The following is a 15,921-nucleotide window of genomic DNA, read 5'->3' on the forward strand; positions in this document are numbered from 1 at the left end:
CCATGAGGGGTTTCCAGAGGGGCTCCCAGCTCCTGGCAGCTGCGCTCCGGATCAGCCGGGTCCCCCGGGCACAGGTCCGCTCCCACCCCCCTGAGCACCCACTCTCCCCTGGTGTGAGTATTCTGGGGGGGGCTGAAAAAATGGGAACACCCCGGTTGGAGGGGCCCAAACCCTCTGTGGCAGGGCCAAATTACTTTGGGAGGGGGTGGGAGCGAAAGGGGAGGGGGAGGAAAAGAAGGAATGTGCCCTGAGGCTCCAGCCCACACGCCCATGGTATCCATGCCCCGCTCCCCACCTCTGGCTACTGGTTCTGTTGGATTTTGTCCTTTCAGCCCCTTTTGTAATCTTTGGGGTTTGGGGGTCCCCTGCAGCCCAGGACAAGGGGCAGCAGTGACACTGATAGTCCCTCAGGGACAGATCCAGAGCCTGTCCCCCTATCCTGGGACATTCACCCCAAAGGGATGTCCCCACGGGCAAGGACAGGCACTGCTGTCACCACAGAGCCCAAAGTCCCTCTGACACTCCCCCTGTGGGGACAGTCCCCCCCAAACCAGACCGTCCTGGGTGGGGTGAAACAAGTTGGGAAAAAGGAGCTTTCCACCAAAATCCAGTGTGCTTCCCTCTCCACTGCCTTTCCAAGGTCTTCCACAAAGAAGCTGGAGGAGCCTGGAGAGGGCTTTTTCCAGGCAAATAAATCAAAGAAAGGTGTTAGTGTGGGGGGGTTAATGCTGTCCTGGTTGTGCTAGGGAAACGAGGGGCTGCTGATGGCTGCAATTCCCATTCCAAAGTCATCTGAAAGTCAGAAACACTGCAGGCCCCGGCCACAGCCTCAAGGTCATGTGCTGCTCGCTCCAGTGTCCCAGAGAAACAACAAACCTGGAGAGCACCAGCTCAATCCACTTCCAGTGGGAACAGCTCTGCTTCCCAAACCTCCCTCCACAGTCCCAGGGTGGGTGGAAAGGACTGGGAAGAGCACAGGGAAGCGAGCTGGGCGTGTGGCCATCCTGGGAGCCCTGTGTGCCATGGCCCTGGTGCAGCCATCCCGCTGATTCCCGCTCCTTGTCCCCCTCAGGAACAAGCTGTCGCCCTCACCGTGATGTTCTTGTCCTTCCTGATGCCCACAGGCTGGGTCCTGGCCAACATACACTACTACAGGAGCAGGTCAGAGTGAGGAGTGGCAGGAGCACTCAGAGAATCCTGAGGAAAGAGCCCTCAGGACAAGAGCCTTGCTGGGATGGAACCCCCCGCGCCTGCTCATTAAAATCCACCTTTGCATTCAACAATGGCTCACTGGATTTGCTCTATCCACAGGGGTCTCCACAGGGAATGATCAAAGGCTGGAAGTGACATTAAAGAGTGTCACGGGCTGGGTGCTGCACAGCTGCCCACTCCCCTCCCTGCAGGAAAGGCCTCTCCACCCACCACATCCCAAATTCCCTGTGCCAGGGAAGCAGTCAAGCACGTGGAAGGTTTGGGTAGCAAGGGGCACTTCCAGGTATCTTTGAGAAGTCTCTGGAGCTACCACAGTTCCACAAATTTGACCCTCATTCCCAAGAACATCTCAGAGCTTCACAGCCAGGAGAGTGCTCCCACAGCCCAGGAGCTGTCAGAATGCTCCTGGGAAAAGCTGTTACTGCTTTCCCCCAGTGACACTCTGGGTTTTGGATGCTGATCTCAAGCAGCAACATCCCCAGAAGTCAGTGACTCCAGTGAAGTTTTCTTTATGCCCTAAAGTATAGTGACAGCCATGGGAATGGGGGTGGGATCTGACAGGGCACTTGGAAGGAAACTAGGCTTCTTTAAGCCTTCTGCTGTCCTCAGCTATGAAAAAAAGGGATTATTTTCCTGATTGGAACACTTACTTGTTCCTCATGCTCTCTTGAAGTCAGTAAAAGTGGCACCAGGAATAAGCCTTGGAAGACAAGATGCAGCAGGAATTGGGAAAATCAAATCCAGTGGCTGGGCAGGGAAAAGGCAGGCACTGGGCACTGAACAACCCCCATCCAGGAAGGAATTTCAGCCAGAAGGGCCTGGAGAGCAGCAAAAGGAGGGTGAGCAGGTACAGACTCCAGGAATTCCATTTTGTTCTATTTTCCAAAGTTTGTCTCCCTTATGTGAGGGATCTCTGCGCCAGTCTGGCATGATCCACGTGCTCCCCTCTTTCTCTTGCTCAGTCAAGACAGGAAAAGCAGGAAAAATACAAGAATTCCAGCGGTGTCATTTGTTAATAACATCAAAGAACTAAACTGCTGAGGAAAACTCCTGAATGCCAGCAGTGGCAAGGCCTCACAGTGGAAACACCTTTTTAAAGGAAATCATCAGCAGCTCAGCTGCCAGTGATGGAGATGACACAGAATTCCCAAAAAGGGAAGGCAGAGTCGTTTATTCCGGCAATGCCACTGCACCTCACCTGAGCACAAAGCGTTGGTGAAAGAAAACCACCCCCTCAAATGTACGGACACACCCACTAACCAGGAATCCCGGGAAAACCCTTGGATGCAACAAACACTCCCTCTGCTGCAGATGAGGAGAGGTGGAAGGAAGCGAGGCAAGGGGAGGAAGAGGATTTGGGGAAGAAGAGTTGGAGAATGCTGCCTCAGGCTGCTGCAGGGCAGGGGGAGAGGGCAGCGGGACAGGCTGTGTCCCCTAAGGCCAAGACCCCTTGAATCCTGCGCTAGGATCCCACCCTCCTGCAGCAGCTGGAGGCAGGAGGGATCAGGAGTGATCCATCCCCCCAGGACAGAGCTCTGGGATCAGGAATTAGAGCACAGGGAAAGCTTGGCTCGAGCACCAAAGGGTCACACAGCAAAAGGCCACGTCCTCATCCTCCTGCTCGCCATATCCCAGGCTGCTCCAGCTCTGCCCACCCACCCCTCCAGGGATTCAGTGCAGTCGGTGGTCTGAGTGCTGCCGGCCTCAGGAGCAGCAGGAATCACTCCTCTATGTCAGGATGTCGTGGGCTTGGTGCTCCACCAGCATCTCCATGCTCCGCACGTCCGTGCACCAGAACTCCAGGCGATCCTTCATCCCCTTGATCTGTAAGGCAAGGCCACAGGGACACAGTGCCTCAGCTCCTGGGAATGCCCACAGGCTCCTTCTCTCTTCTCAGGAGAGCTCAAAACACTCCTCAAAACCCCACACACTGAGAAAGTGAATGCTCCATCCCTGAAAGTGTTCCAGGCCAGGTTGGACAGGGCTTGGAGAAACCTGGGACAGTGGAAGGTATCCCTGCCCATAGTAGGGGCGTGGACTGGATGGGCTTTAAGGTCCCTCCCAACCCAAACCATCCTAGGATTCTGGAATTAGCAGCTTCCACCAGAAAAATCAGAGAGGGTTAAACTGAAATGCACCAAAGGAATTGTCTGCAGCTGGAATTCCAAGCACTCATTTTTGAGATTTAATGTAAAGACACCCTGCACAGCCTCCTTAAGTGTTACAAGGATGAACCTGAGAAACTCAACACCTCCATTACCATCCTGGACTTCCCTCTTCTCAAGAGGAATGTGCCTCCTATATCCCTGAAACTTGCAGGGGTTGTTTCATGCATTTAGAAATGAGGCCTGGATCCCTCTGGAAAACACAGCCATGGCTTCTGTGTTCCACGGTGTTTGTGTGGCTTTCACAAGGGACATGCCAGTCCTGTCCTGTCCCATCTCCTGGAAGGCTTCTGGGTGAAACACCCTGGGGCAAAGCCAAGCTTCCAAGGAGGCTCATTCCCAAGCCATGACTCATCCCAGCCCCAGGAGTCACTCTCAGGTCACTTCACCCCAACCTAGCTGGAGCTGGTGGCCCTTACCTGCTGCAGGTCCAGCACCCGTGGCTGCACCCATGTCATGTGCACCCTCTTGTCCACCTCGTCGATGCTGCCCTTCACCAGCCCCACGGAGAGTGCCTTCATCACCAGCAGCTCCACCTGGGAACACAGATTATCCTGAGAAATGACCCAGGTCACCCTGTTTTCCCCGAGATGAACAAAACTTGGTGTCTTCACACAGGACCCCCTCAGAATCCAGGGCAGGAGCTCTCACACTTGTCCCCTTTCAGGTAACAAAACTGCCTCGAGGCTCAGCACCTCAACATGGAAGAGTTTTTCTCCCTAAAACTTTTCCCTAAAACTGGATTTTAGGGTTTTTTAGTTTTAAATCTAGTTTTAGGGAAAAAAATAACTATTTTCATTTCTCTGAAATCAAAGGAAGAACAAGGCTATTGGAAAAAGCCAAAAGAGCCCAACTGTCCCCAGGCAGCAGGTGGGAATTGGTCTCTTCTCCCAGGGACCAGGCAACAGGACAAGAGGAAACAGCTTCAAGCTGCACCAGGGGAGGTTCAGATTGAACATCAGGGGGAATTTCTTCCTGGAAAGGGCTGACAAGCATTGGAAGGGGCTGTCCAGGGAGGTGTTGAAGCCCCTCTCCCTGGAGGCATCCAAGGAATGACAGGATGTGGCACTCAGTGCTCTGGGCACAGGTTGGACTCTATGACCTCAGAGCTTTTTTCCAGCCTAAATGATTCTGTGTGGTTCAGGTTTATCCAGGCGCTCTCAGAGCTCCAGAACCTGGACATTACCAAGGGTGTCTAACCCCAAACTCACCTCATTGACAGTGACTTTGGCACTCTTGGCAATCTCCTCGAAGGTGAGTTGGCGGTGGTTGGCTGGGCGGGTGAAAGTCATCTGGATCAAAGGAACAAAGCAAAAAAAAAAAAAAAAAAAAATAAAAACAAAAAAAAAAACAACCCCCACAGGGTTTTAGGGATTCCCACAGCTCACAGAGCCTCCCTCAAGCTGCCCTGCCCAGTCTCACTCTGCACTGGCAACTGCATTTCTCATGTTTAACCAAAATAAGCCAAATAAGAATATTTTACACAAGTGTGGTGTGTTGACAACAGAGCCTTGCAGTGACAGGAGGGGACTGTTTCAGGCTATCCATCAAGGAAAGGACCCTCAGTCCTTGGGAAACAAGTTTAACTGTATTCTGAAAGTCTTTTTTAATCCTGGAATGTACTCCAGACACCATCCCTGAAGGAGTGCTCTCCCCCTCCTCCATATCACAGAATGGACACCTTCCACTACCCCAGGTTGCTCCAAGCCCTATTCAGCCTGGCCTTGGACACTTCCAGGGATCCAGGGGCAGCCACAGCTTCTCTGGGCAACCTGTGTCAGGGCCTCAGCAACCTCACAGGGATTATTCTTCCCAATATCCCACCTAACCTTCTGTCAGAGAAGCCATCCCCTCTGTGTTCTGGCTCTCCATGCAAGAACCCTCCTTGGACCTAGGAACAAGCAGCCCAACACAAGGTGTTTTCCCTCATGGCACCTCCCTGTGGCTCCATCTACAGGCAAAACCCACATTGAACTTCCTGTATGCAGGAGTTCCTACAGGTGAGTGACCAGACACACTGAGCACATCCCAGCTCACCTCCATGAGACACAACAGCTGGATCTTCTGCAGCAGGAGCGCTTCATTTGCAGCCAGGTCAGGCTGTGAGGGGAGAAAAGCCACCAAATCAGGTCAGGATTATATTTTCCCCCCATCCTGGGGTAGAACAGCTTTACATACAGGAATAAATCCCTAGGAGGGTTCATTTAGGAAGAAGGAGAGCACCACAGCCCACCCACCAGCCAGGAATGGTTCCAGAAAACAATCCAGGTGCCAGTGAACTCACAAATCCACTGCTATGCCAGGGATTCCCAGTGTTAGCCAGTGCAGGTAACATCCAACATCACTGTTTTCTCTCACACTTCCCAGAACCGGAGGGAAAACCACTGTTTTCCACTCCAGAGGGAAGCCAAAAGAAAACTAATGATGTGTATCGAGATGGAATAACCACGCCTAAGATCTGATCAGAATCGTACCAATGCTCCAGAGCCAGGAATGAGGCAAAGGTAATTAAGAAACAGCTCACAGACTCCAAGTACCAGGAGGAAATCCCAAGCCTGGGCTTTCAGCAGTCCCAGAGCCCCCACCTGCTGCCCCCAGGCTGACTTGAGGGCCTGGAAGGTCTCCACGTTGCCACTGTTGAAGGCAAAGAGGGTGTCAATGAGCCACTGCCGGTCTGTGCTGCGCAGGGACTCCAGCACGGGGTGCATCAGCTGCAGGGGACAGGCAGAAAGGTGTCAACAGGGGAAAACCAGCTCCTGGGACTTCAGGGATGAAGGTACGTGGCAGCACTCACCAGTTCCCCAAAGTTGTAGACGCCCTCTCCCAGCAGCCCGGCCAGCCCCAGGGTGAAGGCTCTTTCCTGCTGCTCTGATACTGGAAAAAAAAAAAAAAAAACAAAAATAATTTGGATGAAAAAAGACACAAACTAAAACCACTAAAGATAAAAAAATACCCTAAACAAAAAATAAATGGGGTGAATAAAAAGACCAAGCCAGAAATAATTTGGATAGAGCATCACTTTAAGCTCTACTGAGCCCTCCCTCACCTACATTAACCTATTCCCAGCCCTTATCTTTCCCACACCACCTGTAACTCAGGAGCCTGCAGTAACCACAGCACAAAAGGGCTGCTTTTTGAATCTAGAGTGAAGATTTTGGGGAATTGGAACAAACTTGTCCTCCTGGCAGGGGCATTCCCCCTTTCCTTCCCAGTGCAACTCAGGAGCAGATCCTGGGGGGGTTACTCCTCAGTCCAGCCAGACCTCAGATCCACCATGGCACAGCCAAAATGACTGTGGAGATTCTCCCAAGGAGGGAAAACTTCTGGCAGTGCTCTTATTTGGGTTGGAAGGGGTGGGGGGGGGGGGGGGGGGGGGAGAAATGAAGCTGAGTATGGCAAGTGGGATTTCCCCTGGAGAGGAGTTACCTGGCAGGTCCTTGACCTCGATGCAGCCCAGGAAGCGCAGTGCATCCTTGTAGTAGGCAGCGTGGTTCCCCACGGTCTGGTAGTACTTACTGGAGAGGTCATAGAAGCGGCTGTGCACTGATGTCACCCCAGGGAGGGTGTTCAGCATCTCCTCCACCTCCTCGATGGTCTCCTGAATAGGACAAGACCTGGCTCTTACAGCTCCCACTTCTGAGAATGGCAGCCTTCCCAAGGGATCCCTGGTGACATCCAAGGCAAAGCCACCATCACTCCCACACCCTCCCCTGTGAGGGTGGTGAGGCCCTGGCATGGGTTGCTCAGAGAAACTGTGGCTGCCCCTAGATCCCTGAAGTGTCCAAGGCCGGGGTGGAGCAACCTGATCCAGTGGAAGGTGCCCATGACTGGGTGATCTTCAAAGATCCCTTCCAGCCCAAATCGTTTCAGTATTCCATCACCCAAGCCCATCCCTCTGTGCTTGCTCTAAGAGAACCAAAGCTGCCCTGACTGAAAAACATCATTTGGGGTTTAAAAGATGGTTTTAAAACCAACCAAGGGTAACAAAGCCCATGTGCTTTGCTCAGGCAACAACACCACCGGCCACCATAAGCAGTTCCTACATGCCGGTGAGCTCACAAGCCCCTTGGGGCTGGGAGCTGGGATAACCAAGGAAAGTCACAGCACCCCAAAACTCCCCACCCCAGGCCACTCCTCACCTTGGTGACCTGCAGGTCCCCAATGTTGAGCTTGAGGGCCCCGATGGCTGTTTTGCACAGGATCACAGCCTCGTCACTGCTCTTTACCTGCAGGGACACAGGAACCTGTTCAGAGTGTCACCTGCAGCCAGGTGTGCTCCAGGGGCTGGAAAAATGTTACTTGTGACCATATCCCTGCATTCAAATCCCTGTGGAAAGCTGCTCTTCTCCAGCACAGGTGACACACGTGCCAGTGACTCTTGGCCTGCTTGGAGGCAAAACACACCAAAAGCAACTTCCAACATACCTTTTCCCGGGTCTTCTCCAGAAAAGTCAGGGCCACATTGGGATCTGGAAAAGAGGGAAAAACAGATTTAAATGAGCAGCTCTCATGGAGCTAAGCCTCACCTACCAAGACACCTTTGACAGGATTCCTGAAGGCTGGAATATGGGTTTTCCATGGTGTACCCTCAACCTGCAGCAGATCCTGCCAGGTAAGCCAGCCTTTTCCTCACCAACCACCTCTCCAGGGAAGCTATGGATTTTCTACTCCAGGGATCAACAATAACTTAAACTTTTTAAGTCAGCACTTTCCCTTCCCAACACAGAAGAAGCACAACTTTCTATCCAAGCCTGACTCATCCCTGGCCACATTCCAGAGGTAACAACAAGACAGGGAAAAGGTAAGGGAGGACATGTACCTGTCATCTGCCGGACCACGTGCAGGATAATCTCCACCAGGGACAGGGGGTTCACCCTGCAGGGAGAAGCTCAGAGTCAGCACGGGTCCCCCAAGCCCCCCCCAGGTGACCCCCAAGGTGACGCCCAGTAACTCACCTGTGCTCAAACTCGCTGATGAAGTTCTCATAGAGCTGCAGGGACAAGGACAGAGACGCTCAGGGCAAAGGACACCCCTATTCAGAGCTTCCCACTGTATTTCCTCTCTATTCCAGATCATTTGAACATCCCTGGAAGTGCTGGAAAGGCTCTGAGCCAACTGGGCTAATAGTGGAAGGTGTCCCTTCCAGGGAGGGTGGAACATGATGGTCGTCAAAGTCTCTTCCAACCCAGACAATTCCAGGATCCTATGATTTTTCCAGAAAATTTGGCATCCCGTACAGAAGTTCCAGCACTGTTCAGAACGCAGAACTGCTCATTTTATCTAATTCTATCTCCACAGGCTTCTTCCAGTGAACACCCATCCTACACTTGCAAACCTCTTGCTAAAATACGGAATGAAAAAGAAAAATCCCTCCACAACTCCCAAAAATAACAGTTTTAGGTGAGTGAAGTAAAGAATCATTTTTAAGCTTCTGAACTCGAGACATCTGACTTTAGCACAATTTCTACAGAATCACCAGTGCAAACACCCCGGGAGCTGAACCCACCCTGGTTAGTAATTCTCCAAGAGAATTAAGAAAGAGAGAAGCCACAGGCTGAGTTCTTCCTGGTCCAAAAATCCAGGAAAGCTGGGAAGAGTCCGCTCACCTTGATGAGCCCATCTCCCTGGGCGAAGCAGGGGTCCTGCACGAAGTCCAGCACCTGCAGAGTGAGCTGGTGCCAAAGCCTGAGGACACAGAACACCCTCGTGAGCCCAACGCCGCCAAACCGTGCCACATCCCGGGACGTGCCGAGCGCACCGTGCAGGGACTGACGGGGGCGCGGAACCGGGGGCTGGGACTCCCTGACAGCGGCAACCACCGCCGGAACCACCTCCCGAAGCGGATAAAGGGACGGGGGTCCAGCCGGGCCCCGCCAGTGCTCCTCAGCCGGGTGGGGCCGGCCGCGCTCGGCTCCGGGACCCGGGGCGTGTCGATCCCCCCGCACTCCGTCCCCGCTCACTTCTTGTTGTAGAGCTCCTCGAGGCGGTGCCACACGGCGGCCTGGCCAGGCCCCGCGCTCTGGCTCTGCTGCAGGAAGCCCGGCACGTCCTTCATGGCGGCGGCGGTGCCCGGACGGAGCCGGGGCCGGGGCCGGGACGGGGCCGGACGGGACCGGAGCGAGGAGGCCGCGCCGTCCCCGCGGTGCGCACTCACTTCCGGCCGCGCGGGGCACGCCGGGTACCGTAACGCCCCGCGCCCGCCGCCGCCGCGCACTCCGTTCGCGCCGGTCCCGCCGCGCGCCCGCGGTCACCACGGCAACGCCGCCACGCCGCCGCCAATCCCCGGGCCTTCCCCCGCCGCCTCTCCCCGCGGCCGCATCGGCGGAGCGGCCCCGGGAGGGGTGAGCGGCGGCGGGTGGCGGGAGCGCGGGCGCGCGCACTCGCGGCAGTGCGGTAGCGGCCATGGAGCGCGGGACGCGGGCGCTGCTGGCGGCCGGTGAGCGCCGGGACCGGGGGGAGCCCCGGGAGCCCCGGGCCGCCCCCAGCACCGCTCTGCTCTCTTGCAGCCTGGAGGAGCCTGTGGGAGCGTGGGCCCTGCCACGGCGCCCGGTGCGGCGGGGACGGGAAGGGGGTGGCCGGCGGCGGAGCCGGGAGGTACGTATGGAATGGTCGGCTGGGGGCTGGAGCATCCCGGCGGGAAGGGGAGGGTGGAAATCGGTGTTAGGATGGGATGTGCTCCCGCGATGGAGGAGGTCCCGTTCCCGTCTAAGTAGGGACATCACTCTGTGAGCCAGGGCTGGCCTGGGAGCCTGGAGGACAGGGATTTGCCAGGGAAATCTCAGTGTTTTTCCAAGACTCTGAGTTCGGCTCTCCGCGAACCCGGTCTGACAGGGCACAGCACAGCCTTGTCCTTGTGATACCAGGGAAAGGCAGTGCGATGTCATGTCCCTGGGAAGGCGTTGTCGTATCCCTGTGACAGCAGGGTAAGGCAGGGTCACATCCCTGGGAGAGCAGAGCCGCATCCCTCTGACAGCAGGGAAAGGCAGTGCAGGGGCACCTCCCTAGGAAATCAATGTCACACATCCCAGGGAAGGCAATGTAACATCCCTTGAAAGGCAGAGCCACGTCTCTGTGACAGCAGGCTGAGGCAGTGCAGTGTCACATCCGAAGGAAGGCAGAGCTGACCACCCTGAGGCCTGGAGACACTTCCAGCTCTGTCCTTGCTCCTAATGCTTGCCAAGCTCTCCTGGCTCTCCCTGTGCCTGGTCTGGACTGTGCACAATGCCCTGCTCCAGCAGCACTAATTTTCTGGGAGAAGCTGTTCCCTGCTGATAATGACTGTTCCAGTGCTGGGAACAGCTAATGACTGTTCCCAGATGATAATGGCTGTTCCCAGCCCAGCTGGGCACAGGGCTGTGATTCCTTTGGACGAGGACACACAGAGCCCAAGGGGGGAACAGGGAAATGACAGTGTCTGTCATCACCTTGAGAAAAACTTGTTGAACTCAGGACACAGCAGGGTCTCCTGGATCCCGGAGGAGTGTAAATCAATACTGAGACTGGTGATTTCCAGTGGGTCCAGCCTTGTGTCCATCCCTGTCCAAAAAAGCTCTCTCACAGGAATACTGGTATTTTAGATCCACATAAGGAATTGCAGAGGGACGTGTCTGCTCCAGGGTTTGGGTCGGACTAACAGCCAAGCTTTCTCCTAGTGAAGCCTGAGCACAGTCCTTCCCAGAGAAGAGATTTCTGTGGAATTTTTGGGTGATTTTCTCCCCCCTGAGCTAAAGTCACTGTCAATTCTCTCAGTGCTGTGCTTCCCCCTGTGCTGAGCAGGATCCAAGGCTCCAGGCCCTTCTGTCTGAGCGCTCCTGCCAGAGCCCTTTGGGACAGGTGGGGAGGTGACAAGGAGAAGCAGCAGCTCACCTTGAAGGACGTGGCCGAGCTGCTCCAGAAGAAGGAATGTCGGCGTGTGGTGGTGATGGCCGGCGCTGGGATCAGCACACCCAGCGGCATCCCAGACTTCAGGTGATGCCTCCATCCTCTGTGTCCTTGGAGGGCTGAGGTCTTGTCCGTGGAAAGGGTGATTAAACATTGGAACATTGCCCAGGGAGGTGTCCAAGGAATGACCAGACATGGCATTCAGGGCTCTTGTTGACAAGGTGATGACGCCTCAGATGTTGGACAGGTTGATGGTCTTGGAGGTCTTTTCCAACCTCATTGATCCTGGGATTCTGTCTCCAGCCCAGGTCCCACTGCAGCCCCTCTCAGCTGCCCCCTGTCCCCACAGGTCCCCTGGGAGCGGCCTGTACAGCAACCTGGAGCAGTACGACATCCCATACCCCGAGGCCATCTTTGAGCTGGGATATTTCTGCGTCAACCCCAAGCCCTTCTTCACCCTAGCCAAGGAGCTCTATCCTGGCAACTACCGCCCCAATTCCGCCCACTATTTCCTCCGGCTGCTGCACGACAAGGGGCTGCTTCTGCGCCTCTACACCCAGAACATCGACGGGCTGGAGAGAGGTGAGCTCCTTTTCCCATCTCCAGAAGCAGGACAAGGAGTTGAGGGGAGAAACAGGATTGGGGAGATGCACACAGAGAGGCTCTGGCTTAGTCCTTTCCCACACACTGTATTCCAGTGGCTGGGATCCCTCCTGACAGGCTGGTGGAAGCCCATGGCACCTTTGCCACTGCCACCTGTATGGTGTGCCAGAGGAACTTCCCTGGAGAGGACTTCAGGGTGAGTGAGCCCAGCCGGGCACCAGCACAGTTAACACAGAGGGGCATTGATTATCCTACTAATGACAGGTTCAAACCCATTCTTTTGCCCTCAGGTTTATGGAGGGGGACCAGGTTTGGGGTTGGGCATTGCTCTGAGGACATACAGTGGTTCTGAACCCCTGTGACAGGCAGGTTTTGGGCCTCTCCTTTCAGAGGGACAGGGTCCCTGTGACAGGCAGTTTTGGGGTCTCTCCCTTCAGGGAGATGTCATGGAGGATAGGGTCCCTCGCTGCCCCGTCTGCACCGGAGTTGTCAAGCCTGACATTGTGTTCTTCGGCGAGGAGCTCCCACAGCGCTTCCTCCTGCACCTCACAGACTTCCCCACGGCAGACCTGCTCTTCGTCATTGGGACATCCCTCGAGGTCTGGGAATAAGGGATACCCCTGGGATAAAGGCACGTGGAAAGCAGGGGTTGAATGGACTCGGGAGGGGGGAGAGGGTGCTTAGAGAATGTGAGAAAATGGATTAGGGAGGTGAAATTTGAGGTGGAGGGCAAGAAACACGGTGGAGGTGCTCTGAGAGACCTTCAGGAGAGCAGGTGGGCACCTGGAGAGCTGAGGAAAGGCCACCAGGTAACTGGTGACACAGTGACCTGCTCAGAGCCAGGGTGGCTGAGCGTTTCCAAGCCGAGTGTGCCAGGAACTGGAGGCCCTGGCAGGGTGACCATCCTTGTGCCCCCTCGGTTCCCCCCTCAGGTGGAGCCCTTTGCCAGCCTGGCCGGAGCCGTGCGCAGCTCCGTGCCCAGGGTGCTCATCAACCGGGAGCTGGTGGGGCCCTTTGCGTGGCAGCAGCGCCGCAACGATGTGGCCCAGCTTGGGGACGTGGTCAGCGGCATCAAGAAGCTGGTGGATCTGCTGGGCTGGAAGGAGGAGATGCAAAAGCTGATCCAGAAGGAGAAAGAGAAGGTGGGAAGAGGCTCAGACCCCCAGCTCCCCCCTCAGCCCCTGCGTTCCCTGTGTTGGAGTTATGCAGGGGAGCGAGTTTGTGCTTGCTGGGGTCACATTGCACAGAAAAGTGCAAAAAAAAAAAAACAAACGAAAACAAACCCTAATCAACCCAAACCTGAGTGCTGTTTCACAGCCAGTGTGGCAGGGCAGAGCACAAAGGCTGAATGTGTCTATGGTAGATGGGATGACATGGATCTGCCAGTCCCAGATGAATTAGGAACATGAAAAAGAACAGGATTTGGGCTGAAAGCAGTGACCCTCTCAGGGACTGAAAAGCTTCCTGTTACATCACCTGGTGTGTCATTTGTTTGTGTACAAGCCCTGCACCTGGAGGTGCAGATTCCAGGGGGTGGGAGTAAGCAGACAGGAAATCCCCTTGGCCAGCAGTGCCAGGTGTGAGGCAGCAGAGCCTCCACACAAAACTGGGATGTTCCACAGGCAGTGCTTCCTTTGGCTGTGAGGGGCTGGGAACTCTCATCCCTACAGTCCCTTCATGGCTGTGCTACCACTTCCAGAGGTTGCTCTGGAGCAATAAGCAGTAGGAGAGAGGGAAGGAAGGCTCCAGTTGTGCTGAGACCAAACCAGTGCTGCTGTGGCCAACAGGGAGTGGAGTTCCTGCTCCTGCTCCACTTGGCAGTGATGAATCCTTAAATAGACTTTTTTTTCCCCCACCATTCTCACATCTATAACCTTCTGGGATCTTCAGGAGTGAGAAATTGCAGGGGAACAAGTTAATAATTACTTGGAGCTCAGTGCTGATGTTAATTACTACATTCCTTTAGACCACTGGGAGGTTTTTTCCACATTTGACATCAGATACAGCTGTATTTTTTAGGCATACATTGTCCAAATGTGGCTTCATAAAATCTGGTTTCAAAATTCCAATTGTAACATCCAGGTTGTTCTTACTTCCCTCAGATTACATGGCAGGAATGAATAGGGATTCTTACCTTTTCGCCAGGTTTTTGATTTTTCAGTACCAGCATTTTGGGGACCAGCCAGTCCTTGGCTTGATGCTTGTGCTGCTCTGAATCTGAGGGATAATGCAACAGTGATGGAGGAAAACCAGTTGCTTGGAGCAACCTGGGCTAGTGGAAAGCGTCCCTGTCCATGGCCAAGGGGGTGGAACTGGATGAGCTTTAAGGTCCCTTCCAAGCCAAACCGTGCTGGGATTCCAGGATTCTGTGAAACCTGTGGGGATGGTGTTGGGGCTGGAATGTTTGATGCTCCCTGGCAAGCACTGTGGTCTCTGTTTCCAGCTGGATGCCAAGGACAAGTAGGAAGGTGCTCCTGTCACCCCTCAGCACATCACTTGAGGACATCGAGCCTTGAGTGTCACCAGCAAGTGTCCGAGGGCCCGGGGGCTCGTGCCAGCACATCCAATGAGCTCTGTGTCTGTAGTTGGCTGTTTGGATCTCCCTCCTTCCAATCCATCCATCCCAGAGCCACTCAGAGGCACTGGTTCCATGGAGCAGGAGCTGGAATGCCATGAAGGTCAGGCCAGGACAGACTGGAGAGTGTTTTCCAGTTCCCACTGGGCTGAGCATCCAGTTCCTGTCACAGCTCCTTCCCAGCCACTGTTCCGTTGGCCATGATCCTCAGCTGCTGCAGGCAGTGTTTAGTCTTCCATGAAATCTCTGCTAATCAGGGGACAAGCCAGGGGCGGGGGGGCAGCCCTCCATTCCCAATCCAGCTCAAACTGCTGGGGGGGGAATTTCTGAATCACTGGAGTGTTAATTATTTAAAAATAAAGAGATATAATTTGTTTCTGGATGTCACCTGAGGGCATTTCTGTAAAGTCACACCTTCTATCCCCACCACTGCTTCTTTCACCTGCTTTTTAGTACCTTTTTTCCCTCATTCCCCCTCACACAAATGCCTTTTCCTGCTGTAGATGCCATCCTGGAGGTTGGCAGTGTCACAGTGCTGCAGCCGTGTCCTACTCTGTCCCAAACCTGCCACAACACAGTGCAGAGTCTTGTGGCACATCCACTCTGGAAATGGTTGGGACTTAAGTTTTTAACTATCCCCTGAAACAGAGCTCCATGATTCTATGAGCACCTCCCAAAACACCCAGTGCCAAGCTCAGCCCCTGCTCTAGGGCATTCCAGGCAAGGCCTGGCAGCTGTTCTTAGGGATTTAAGCACTCTGGAAAATTGAAACAACATCAGAAGCAACTGCATTAAAAACACCAGACCCCCCTCTTTTGCACGGAAAGCTTGGGAAAGCTTCAACAGCTGGGAAGGGATGGATCACAGGTCTGTGTCCACACACAAAAGGGCTGGGGAGGGGGAGGCAGGTTTTGCTAGTTAAAACAAAAAGATAAAAATGCAACTTGCCTAAAAGCTCAGGCTGTGACAGAGCAGGGCTGTGCCCAGCCCAGCAGCCTAGAATGGCACTGGGGGGTCACTCAGGAACTAAACAGAGACACAGAATCATCCAGGTTGGAAAAGACCTCCAAAATCATTGAGTCCAACCTGTGACTGATCCCCACCTTGTCACCAGCCCAGAGCATTTAGTGCCATGTCCAGGCCTTCTCTAGACACCTCCAGGGATAGGGACTGCACCACCTCCCTGGGTAGCCCTTTCCAATACCTCACAACCCTTTCCATGAGGAAATTCTTCCTGACATTCAACCTGAGCCATCCCTGGCAGAGTTCTTGTCCCGTTCCTTGTTCCCTGGGAGCTGCACCCTCCTGTCAGAGAGTTGTGGAGAGCCAGAAGATGCCCCCTGAGCCTCTTTTTCTCCTGGCTGAACCCCCTTTTGCTCTAGACAAGTTCAGCCCCTCAATATCCTCCTTGCCATGAGGGGCCCAGACCTGGACACAGCAGTGAAAGGGTTTCAGCAGTGGAAACTGGAAAACCAAAGCACCTTT

The 15,921-nt window shown here is 54.5% G+C and overlaps 2 protein-coding genes across 3 annotated transcripts; one reads left to right on the forward strand and one right to left on the reverse strand.

The window, feature by feature from the left end:
• Positions 1-2,273: 2,273 nt before the first annotated feature.
• On the reverse strand, positions 2,274-9,491 carry PSMD13 (proteasome 26S subunit, non-ATPase 13). The gene is made up of 13 exons (XM_062494269.1): positions 9,338-9,491; positions 8,984-9,062; positions 8,333-8,367; positions 8,197-8,252; positions 7,803-7,846; positions 7,517-7,603; positions 6,804-6,975; positions 6,172-6,251; positions 5,963-6,088; positions 5,415-5,477; positions 4,589-4,669; positions 3,797-3,913; positions 2,274-3,036 (listed from the first exon to the last, which is right to left on the reverse strand). Exons 1-13 carry the CDS (start codon positions 9,430-9,432, stop codon positions 2,941-2,943), a joined length of 1,131 nt encoding a protein of 376 aa, XP_062350253.1. The 5' UTR covers positions 9,433-9,491; the 3' UTR covers positions 2,274-2,940.
• A 352-nt stretch (positions 9,492-9,843) lies between these two features.
• SIRT3 (sirtuin 3) lies at positions 9,844-14,700 on the forward strand. Of its 2 annotated transcripts, XM_062494592.1 has the most exons (7): positions 9,844-9,971; positions 11,154-11,345; positions 11,608-11,840; positions 11,957-12,057; positions 12,299-12,460; positions 12,794-13,003; positions 14,305-14,700. In XM_062494592.1, the coding sequence occupies exons 2-7, from the start codon at positions 11,299-11,301 to the stop codon at positions 14,323-14,325; spliced, it is 774 nt and encodes a 257-aa protein (XP_062350576.1). In that variant the 5' UTR covers positions 9,844-9,971; positions 11,154-11,298; the 3' UTR covers positions 14,326-14,700. The 2 variants fall into 2 exon arrangements, with proteins under 2 accessions (XP_062350576.1, XP_062350575.1); XM_062494591.1 differs by lacking the exon at positions 14,305-14,700 and having other exon boundaries at positions 12,794-13,404.
• Positions 14,701-15,921: the final 1,221 nt, after the last annotated feature.

This window comes from Cinclus cinclus, chromosome 6 (assembly GCF_963662255.1).
Source record: "Cinclus cinclus chromosome 6, bCinCin1.1, whole genome shotgun sequence".
In the NCBI taxonomy this organism is placed as follows: Eukaryota; Metazoa; Chordata; class Aves; order Passeriformes; family Cinclidae; genus Cinclus; species Cinclus cinclus.

Coding starts and splice junctions, on each gene's coding strand:
- SIRT3 (XM_062494591.1), top strand. CDS start 11,299: ATGGCCGGCGCTGGGATCAGCACACCCAGCGGCATCCCAGACTTCAG. Junction 11,841..11,956: donor CATCGACGGGCTGGAGAGAG/GTGAGCTCCTTT, acceptor ACTGTATTCCAG/TGGCTGGGATCCCTCCTGAC. Junction 12,461..12,793: donor TCATTGGGACATCCCTCGAG/GTCTGGGAATAA, acceptor TTCCCCCCTCAG/GTGGAGCCCTTTGCCAGCCT.
- PSMD13 (XM_062494269.1), bottom strand. CDS start 9,432: ATGAAGGACGTGCCGGGCTTCCTGCAGCAGAGCCAGAGCGCGGGGCCT. Junction 9,063..9,337: donor GAGGAGCTCTACAACAAGAA/GTGAGCGGGGAC, acceptor CTGTGTCCTCAG/GCTTTGGCACCAGCTCACTC. Junction 4,670..5,414: donor AGCTGTTGTGTCTCATGGAG/GTGAGCTGGGAT, acceptor CCTTTGATCCAG/ATGACTTTCACCCGCCCAGC.